Consider the following 9,348-nt stretch of genomic DNA (forward strand, 5'->3'; position numbering starts at 1 on the left):
AGCTCCCATTTTCTTGGGATACACCTACACCTCGGTGCCAAGCATCACACAAGCCTTTCTTAGTACCCTCAGAAACACTGGAGTCACTTAGGGGTCTTCCCACACCGCTATGGCTTGGATTTCAAGTTCTGGAGTGTAGATGGTGACCAGAGATCTAAACTTGGGATGTCTAACATTGCCCAGGTATCTGATTTAAAATTACCTGTGGTTTAGGGTGTGCTACTGTAACCTCACTGAGATCTCTTCCCTACAGGAGCAACACTCTGCTGGTGTAGAACACTCACAATGAACACACACTTACTCTTTGGAACACTCCCGTTTAATTCTAGATTCCAAGAACACAACATGAATCTCTACACTTGGATTTTGTTCCACAGGAAGTTTAGGAGGAACAGAAGACCCCTCCCAGGTATTAGTTGTAGGTCATGTAGCGGGGGGTAGCGCTGAATTTCGCGTACGATTTGATGACTTTGTTCACTGCCTCCAGGAAATCCTTCTCGGTGGCGATCTTCCGGCGCGCTCTGATAGCGAACATTCCTGCCTCCGTGCAGACACTGCGGATCTCGGCGCCTGGGAAAGACAGGGATAACTCAGCACTGCCTGCCAGGGGACACGGCCCATACACAGCACTGGTCAAAGAAATGAACACATTCAGCTTACCTGTGCTGTTAGGACACAGCCGAGCCAACAGCTCAAATCGGATGTCCCTCTCCACACTCATCGAACGAGCGTGGATCTTGAAGATGTGAGTTCGTCCCTGAAGGGAAGGGAAGAGGACAGGGGTGTTCAAGGCATGACAGAGGTGACGACTCCAGCCTGCAGCTGTCTGTGTCCACAGCACGGGCAAATGGAAAATACACCTTGTATCTGCTGCCCAGCTGTGGTTTCCCATGTCTGGACTGGAATGTGTAAGTGCCCATCACACTAAATTAAGAAAATAACTTTAAAAAGCGCTTTCATCATAGAAGTACCTCAACAAATCTCTCTCAAAAGAGCCAAACAAAACACATTCCAACTTCTGAACTAAATCATGGATCTGGTTAAAGGAATTTTTCTCTGTTGAGGCAGGAATATACAATGATTATAGCTGCTTAGTATGGCTTCTCGGCTGGGATGGAGTCTGTGCAGCGTGGGAAAACCTTGGGCACACCTTTAATCACCCATATTTCCATGCAGTTTCACATAATTTAAGAGTGCTGCTTTTTCTATTTCTCATAAACTTCCAGACAGTGATGCCCTAACTGAAGAGACACTCTGGTATCAGAACACACTTGGCTGTGGAATAAAGAGTTCTCACCTCAAGATCAGGCAGGCTGAACTCTATCTTCCTGTCCAGCCTGCCAGGCCTCATCAGCGCTGGGTCCAGAGTGTCGGGCCTGTTTGTGGCCATCAGCACTTTGATGTTGCCCCGTGGATCAAAGCCATCCAGCTGGTTGATGAGCTCCAGCATCGTGCGCTGCACCTCATTGTCACCCCCGGCCCCATCGTCAAAACGAGCACCTGGAGAGGAGACACACGAGTTACACAGAGGGAGAGGCACCTCCAGGCCATGGACACAGAGGTGTCACAGTGGCTGCAACATAGGACACCTGGGAAAATGATTTTAAAGTGCATACAAGTATTTGTGATGAACTGAAAAGGTGTGAGGGGGTTATTTGGGTGACACATTTCAAACCAAGAGTGAGTGCTGGATCTTCCTCTATCTCCCTGCCTAATAACTGACCAAGCTGCTGGAATTTACCCATGTAGCTTGTTTATTTTGCCCTTCCCAAAATCATCCTTCTCCCTTGTCTATGTAAAAAACTGTTCTACTTTCAAAGGACATAAGCACTTTCTTTGAGAAAAAAGCATAATGTTCAGGAAGTAATAAAGACTTGGAGTGTAGTCTAGAAGATGAATGGGATTTAAGTTAATAGTACTTTTTTGCAAACAAAATACAGGCTTTCTTCACAGAAGTTTGAATAATCTGGGTGTTCCAAATGTGCAAAAATGGCTTCCCATCTAGGCTATATAAACCACTTCTTGACAGCTTCGTGGACATGGGGTGTGCTGGGAGTCGTTTTGCTAACTCAGTATTTACAAGCACTTTCCTTGAAATGCAGCAATCCAGATAAAGAACTACAAGAAAACCTGGAAGCTCTCACAGGAGGTTAGAACTGTAGCTACTACAAACATACCTCCAATAGCATCAATCTCATCAAAGAATATAAGACAAGCTTTTTTAGTTCTCGCCATTTCAAAGAGTTCACGAACCATTCGAGCTCCCTTAAAGCAAAAAATAAAGATTTTATTAGAGATTTGAGGTACAATAAGGAAAACTATCAAAATCAAACTCTCCATGCTTCCAAACACATCTAAGTTTCCAATGAAAAAACTCTTTTTAAATTTCTTCACATATGTAATGGGACAATTATAAAGCTTAAAGCAATTTATAAAGGAGAGAAAAATTACTGCTCTTAAACTCAGAAGTACAGATTAAGTAATTTACATCAGGGCCAACTGGAAAGTGGCAGAACTGGCAGCAGAATCCTAATTCCAGAGTCCTCCTGAACCACAGACTGAACTCTGCACTGCAAAATCCCTTTCATCAGTGACAGCAGACCTCAGGTCTTGTCACCACTGCCTGAGCTGCAGTGATTTGTCTGACAGCTCCTGCCCCCCTGCACCTGTAGCTTCCACGTACATCCATCCCTCACCCCCACTGTGGTGTCGGGTACCTACAAGGGGAATCTACAAACTCCTCCACATTCCATCAAGCACCTGCTCTTACCTCTCCCACGTATTTCTGCACCAGCTCAGATCCAATCACTCTGATGAAGCAAGCATCAGTCCTGTTAGCCACAGCACGGGCACAGAGGGTTTTGCCTGTGCCAGGTGGCCCAAACAAAAGCACTCCTTTGGGAGGCTCAATTCCAAGGTTCACAAATCTTTCAGGCTGTGGAGGGAGACAGAAGGCAAGGTTATGTGCAGATTAAAGATTGTGTGCATCATAGAATATATGCAAATGGAGGAAATCACTAATGGGGACCAATGTAAAGGAGGCTGGTCTGGATTTCACTTGTTAAAACCCAGCTTCCTTTCACTCAGGTGTCTACACTCAGTGACATTGTCTTTTGCTTTTTCACATGCTAACAGATGACCAGAATACTTCCAAAATAATAGAAGCTTCAATCTGGAGGTTACTTACGTGAAGCAGAGGGGTTTCGACCACCTCTCTCAGCTTTTCGATCTGCTCTTTACAGCCACCAACATCACTGTAAGTGACATCAGGTTTTTCTTCTACCTGCACAACAAAGAGGTGAGTGAGCAGTTACCAGCCTAGTGCTGCAAATATCTCCAGGCTTTTAACAGCCCACAACAAAATCCAGCTAAAGGAATCACAATTACAAGACAAAGCCGTGCCAAAATAAGTAAAAGCAATGCTCACTTGCATCATGGTGACTGTGGGATCAATCTTTGGAGGCAAGGGGATATGGATTTGGTACTTGTTTCTGTCCACCCTGGTGAGGAAGCATGAAGACTATTATTTTAACACTGGTTAAGTAAAGTGTTATGTAGAAGCAACTCTGTAAATGACAAGCTGAATTCTTGAACTGTTGTTTTCTCTGGCATCAAGAGAACCCAGCCCTAAAAGCTAATAGCAGGTAGGCTAGGTACTGGAGTTCTTTCTGCAGAAAATTTTAAGGTTTCCAAAATGATTAATTCTGAAGTATTTTGAAAACTAAATTTCAAAATATCCAACAGAGCAAACTAGCAGAACACTGACTCTGAAGTAACAGGTTTTACCTCCTCAGTGAACATTTCATTGCTGCCCTGTGCGTAACCACAGAGTGCCAAAGAAGGACCCCTACATAGGCTCCCTGAAAGCTGAGACCACTGGGGCCCAAATGGAAAGGTTTCTGTCCAATGACACATGGATTTTGTCAATTTTTGTCAAAATAAAACAAAACAAGATTCCAGCAGAGCATACAGGTGAGTTTACTGTCTTCCAAGACAAAGACAGTAGTGGCATAATTTCAACCACTGCAAAAATTGGAAATGAGGGCTGTTGACCTGTCAAACTATGACATGAGACAACTCAGAGAAAGCTTCAGTCTGCAGGAAGACTCACAAGAGCACAAAGACTTTGCATACCCAACTCTCATGCCTTCTTCTATGTCAGTAGGTGCCACTTGGTCACTGAGATCCACCACAAACTTGGCAAATTGCTTGACATTGATAATGTACTTGGGATCCTCAGAGTCTGCATTGATGATCTTTGTGCACCTAACACAGAAACACAGTTACAGCTCCAGGCAGGCAAGCTGGTTTGCTATCTGCATAAGCATCAAGAGAGTCACATTTTCCTTTCCAAATACAACAGAATAGCTGTTGTACTTGTGATGACATCATTATATACATTATTACGCAATCATTATAGCATCATACAATAACTGCAGGAGTAAGTACAAGTATAATGTACACTACACATAATCACAGTTCCTTTATGATTCAGTGGTAAAAAACACTTTCAAGATGCACAACACGTGAACTTCATTTTTTAAAAGAAGTCCACACATAAGCTATAAATCAGACTGTTAACACTATGGAGCTCTACTGGAAGGAGAAGAGTGCTCCCACCTTGCAACTTGCAATGGTTGCTCACTTTGGAGAGTTTGTTTATCTGCAGCCAGATCCCAAAGGGCAGGAGGAGCCAGGCCAGTGTCAGATTCCTTGATTCCTGTGCGCAGCACAAACAAGCTGAGGAGGAAGCAGCTAACTGGGGTGTCAGCCATCCTTCCCACACCAAACTCTTAGAAATAACCCTGCAGGAAGCTTTTTGAGAGACCTCCAAAACAACACACACACTTCTTTCATGGACTTCCTAAAAAACAGTTTCCTAAAGGAAGAGCCTATATGCCAGCTGGACATTCAAATCCCAGCCTGGCCACCTTCCCAGACAATTTTGTAGTGTGGGGATGGTTACAGCAGGACACAGACATCACTGACAGTGGATATCTACATTTCACTAAAGGAGTGAAACTCGCAAGTGCTTTCACTGAGGGAAAGCTCCAGTGCAAGGTATCAAAGTAAGGGACTCACACAGATGAAAAACCCCGTAAATCTTCCAAAACATGGATATAACAAGTACCATCTCCATGATATATTTCAAAGAATCAAGATTATTTTACAAGAGAAACTGTGGTCTTCCTGGCAGAATTGGGAGCCACTGCAGGATTAGCAACAGGGCAAAAAACACACATCAGTGAAAGAAAAATTAGGAAACTAATTAATTATTATTGTTATTACTACTTCCTTATCTGGTGTCAGAAAGGGGCATTTGTTTCATGCCACCATTATACACAGAAACCACAGTTTTGATTAAAAATGCGTTAAACTACAAAATTACAAAATCAGATATACAGATTACTCCTGCCCAATCAAAATAAACATCACTTACTAAGCAAAAAATCTCACATTACCAAATAAAGAACTGTGTTCTTTTGAGAAAAGCAACAACAAAAACACAATGCAGAAGTTGTTTAAAATCAACTTTTTACAACACTTGTTTTGGTATCTGTGGCTCTTCTACAGAAAGTTATCTAAGACAGTAACATACCAGTGAGCTCATTGATTTTCTTAAGCAGTTGTTGAATATCATCTTCTACTTGCTTGATCTGCCTTGAGTATGTGCTCTGGCCCTGGAAAAGGAATATCACATAGATTTCGTAACTGAAATTCTCTCATGTTTAGGAAAAAATGACAAGAGCTGCTGAGCATCAAGATGTCCAACAGACTGTCTTGGTACAGTGGCCAACCATTGATGACAGCCAAAACAGACAGAATTAACTTCCAGTAACAATATTTCTGTTTGCAAAAGTGAAGTGCAGCTTCACAACACAACTGACCAACTGTGAAGGTGGAAATTTTCCACATTTGTAAACTTTAAGGATTTGTTTTTCTTTTAAACCTGTTCAGCCTTACTTTTTTAAACTATTTCTCCTAAAGAATAAAAAAGACTCAGTAAAATCATATATAGAGAGAATTCTGAATACACTTTCTGGAAACCATTTGTACAAGTGCTTTAACTACCTTACCCAACCTTTTCATCATCCACACAGGACAGCAGAAAGATCAAGGGGCAATTCTTGCTTGTGATAAAATGCTTTTTTTGATCCGGATCTGCCTAACACAGGCGGATTCAGACCTGGATTTGCTCTGTAAGATCTCCTTTGTACACCACTGGCAACAAAAAAAGAAGATGCAGTGGGAAGAGGCTGTATTTCAGAACTTCGTAAAGAAGTCTTGGTGTCAGCAAAATTCAGACTTCACCAAACGTACCTAAGATGCAAGTTTCATCTCTCAAGAGTTCTTTCACAGACCAACTGTACTTCCCAGTGAAAAGGGTAGATTGGCATTTTAAGCCTTACTGTCTCTGGAAAATGCCTCCCAACATCATGTTCTTTTAACATTAGGGCTAAAAGCAAGTCAATTTTGTGGCAAGAGGGGTCTTAAAATTATTTTTTGTGTAATCCAAGAAAACTGGCCAGTGAAAAAGCCCTAGTAAAGCCCTGTCTGTTAGACGCCTACAACAATCAGCAATGAGATATGAAACAATAACAGAGAAACAAACTCTTAACTACTTTCAAGTTAACAAAGCCACTGGGTTATTTTTAGTGTTGCAGGCTGGGGCCTTCTCGTTGGAAGGTGAAAAGGGAGAAAAGATTTTGGCAGGAGAGAAAAGCATGAAGAGAAGCAGAGTTATGCTCTACCTGCTCAGTGCACACCCCTCCACTCCTGCAGGGTATTCCCCACAGGAACTGCTTTTTCTCTTTAACACTCCCATGTGTGTGTGCTACTTACATATGTTTTCAGCAAGGCAATATCTCCTTCATCGAGAGCTGAAACAAGACAGGAGAGACTTAGCTTCCAATTTTAAAAACAAAGCCAGCAGTATTAATTCTGCTTCTGAAAGATGAAAACATGTATTTTAAAGAGATTCTTTTCATTGAACCAAAGTGCTACAAAAAAGCATCAGCTATCCAAGGAAAACAGGGTCTCCAGCTGCTCCCTTCAGTCCAAAAACCTGCACCACTCAGAGCTCATAACAAGCAAGCTACTTCAATTCTGCCTCACTCAGAGTAGTTTCCCAGCCTATGACTGTTCAAAAAAGAGATGGAAGATATCAAAACTTCATCTTTTTAACTTTTTGCTTCTAGATGTTCAAGAAAGCATCAGTGAAAAACTGTTACCACTTTCCACCAGTGATGTCTCTTCCAAACAGCCCAGTGTGAGCAGGGAACAGCAGCCAAATCTAAGCTGGTCTCAGTAACAAAACATCACTGTCAACTCCTAGTTTTAATACTGTAAAACAGGAAATATGGTAAGGGTCGTACTAAATGAGACAAAGTCTGGTCCAAATTCCCCTCTCAAACAGGAAGGTCTACAAAAGGTGGCAAATACATGGTGAAACCCCACTCCTGTGTCACACATTGTTATTAACAGCCCTTAAAACAATTTCCTTACATAAATATTTATGTTGGGGGTTTTAATCCCTGTAAACTTTCAGCAGAATACACAGGAAAGAGTCTCCTGATTTAAATCTGCATTGTGCTGCCTTTTACTTGATTTGAACCTGGCATCTAAAACTATCATTTCAGCCTGAGAACTCCCACCAAAGAACAAGCAGAGTCAGCTGTTTCATGTGTTCAGTTCTGCACAGAGGTGGCTCCAGCGACTCCATCAACTAAGAAAAATATAACTGTTAGTGTCATTCTGCCACACCACTCTCACATCACCTGGCATTTAACAGGCTTTCAACACCCTCTCTCCCTTCCCATCCCAGTTTCCTGTCTTGTCTAATTCCACTCTTTTTAAGACAGATGGAGCCCAAACCACACAGTACGGGTGATCTGGGTGCAGTATGTGTTATACAGGATTCTGAAGACCTTTTATGTTGATCCTTACTTCTTTCCTGACTATTTGTACTACCCCATTGGGGTTTTTTTATAGCTACTAAGCACTCTGTTGCTATAATTTAGAAATCTTTCTTGAATGGGAACAGTTCAAAGTCCATCACTGATTACATTTTGCAGTGCTTGTGCTTCCAGATGCATTAATCAATATTTATTAACACGAAATAAAAAGCCACAATAAGTTAAAACATGAGGAGCAAGCGCCAGCTTTCACACTAAGCCGGTATCCTTGGAAAACTCTGCTGCCTTCCCTCTCCTGCTTCCCCGCAATTCCCAATGACAGAGGCAGCACCCGGGCAGCTCTGCGGCGCTCCCCCAGGCAAGAGAAAGAAATTATCATGGAATCATCAAGGTTGGAAGAGACCTTCAAGATCATGAAGTCCAACCCTCAACCCAGCACTGCCCCTGTAACCCCTAAGCCACGCCACCCAACGACAGATCCAGACGCCTTCTTTAACACCTTCAGGGACGGTGACTCCACCTCCCTGGGGAACCTGTTCCACTGGCTGACCACCCGAACTGTGAAATTTTTTATCTAATATCTAATCTGAATCTCCCCTCCTCACCTTTAGGCCATTTCCTCGAGTTCTCTCACTGCAGGCACGGCAGAAGAGACCGGCCCCCAGCTCACCACAGCCTCCTTTCAGGGAGATTCAGTATTACTGTATCACGTTTTATTGTACATTTTAAGTATAAAACTAAGTATTAAACCACAAAAGGCATTCTTTTCTCTCACGATGAAGAAATCGGGCATTTTAGAAACCTTTTTTAAGAGAACGAGACTTAAAAGGCGGATCGTCCCTTCCTCCCTTGAGGATCTCGGCGCTTCCCCGGCCAGCCCCACACGGTGCTGGTTGTGCAGCCCCGATCGGTCCCTTGTGGCGCAGGCAGCCCTGTCCCGCTGTCCCTCGGCATTCCCAGACCCAGCCCCTCACAGCGATGTTTACGCGAGGCGACGCCGGCCCCGCTTCCCATCCCGTCAGCGGCGGCACCGCCCGAGCCCGGGCTCCGGGCCGCGATGGGGGACACTCGCGGGGCGGCGGCCGCAGGGCCAAAAGGCGCATTAGAGACATTTTAAAGCCTTCTTAGTCCTTTTTTCCCCCGCTGCTCCTCCAGCCCCGCCGCTCCCAGCACCGACATGGCCGCCGGCCGCACCGCCCCGCCCCCGCCCCGGGCGCTGCTCGGAGAGTGCCCTCGCCATCGCCCCTCACCGCGGATGGGTTTGTCCTCCTTCTCCTCCTCCTTGGTTTTCCTCTGGTCGGCTCCCAGGTAATCCGGCATCGCGCCCACCCGCCTTACGCAGCACCGCGCCGCTTCCGCCCGGAACACAAACCAGGGTGCACCGCGGCCCGCGCGCAGGCAACTCCTTCCCCCCCGGCGCCGCGGCTGGCAC

The 9,348-nt window shown here is 44.4% G+C and overlaps 1 protein-coding gene across 1 annotated transcript; it reads right to left on the reverse strand.

Moving 5' to 3' along the window:
• Positions 1 to 301: 301 nt before the first annotated feature.
• Positions 302 to 9,311, reverse strand: PSMC2 (proteasome 26S subunit, ATPase 2). Its single transcript, XM_082280970.1, has 12 exons — positions 9,167 to 9,311; positions 6,844 to 6,881; positions 5,600 to 5,681; positions 4,621 to 4,720; positions 4,135 to 4,266; positions 3,428 to 3,500; positions 3,188 to 3,283; positions 2,771 to 2,935; positions 2,178 to 2,265; positions 1,298 to 1,500; positions 661 to 757; positions 302 to 570 (listed from the first exon to the last, which is right to left on the reverse strand). Exons 1-12 carry the CDS (start codon positions 9,234 to 9,236, stop codon positions 413 to 415), a joined length of 1,302 nt encoding a protein of 433 aa, XP_082137096.1. The 5' UTR covers positions 9,237 to 9,311; the 3' UTR covers positions 302 to 412.
• Between the last annotated feature and the right edge of the window lie 37 nt (positions 9,312 to 9,348).

Source organism: Coloeus monedula (genome assembly GCF_965178545.1).
Source record: "Coloeus monedula genome assembly, chromosome: 4".
Lineage (NCBI taxonomy): Eukaryota > Metazoa > Chordata > Aves > Passeriformes > Corvidae > Coloeus > Coloeus monedula.

Excerpts from the sequence above, each read along its gene's own strand:
- PSMC2 (XM_082280970.1), bottom strand. The coding sequence starts at position 9,236 with ATGCCGGATTACCTGGGAGCCGACCAGAGGAAAACCAAGGAGGAGGAG. Across the intron at positions 2,936-3,187 it reads TCGAAACCCCTCTGCTTCAC|CCTGAAAGATTTGTGAACCT; the intron begins GTAAGTAACCTC and ends CTCCCTCCACAG. Across the intron at positions 2,266-2,770 it reads TGCAGAAATACGTGGGAGAG|GGAGCTCGAATGGTTCGTGA; the intron begins GTAAGAGCAGGT and ends TTTTGCTTTAAG.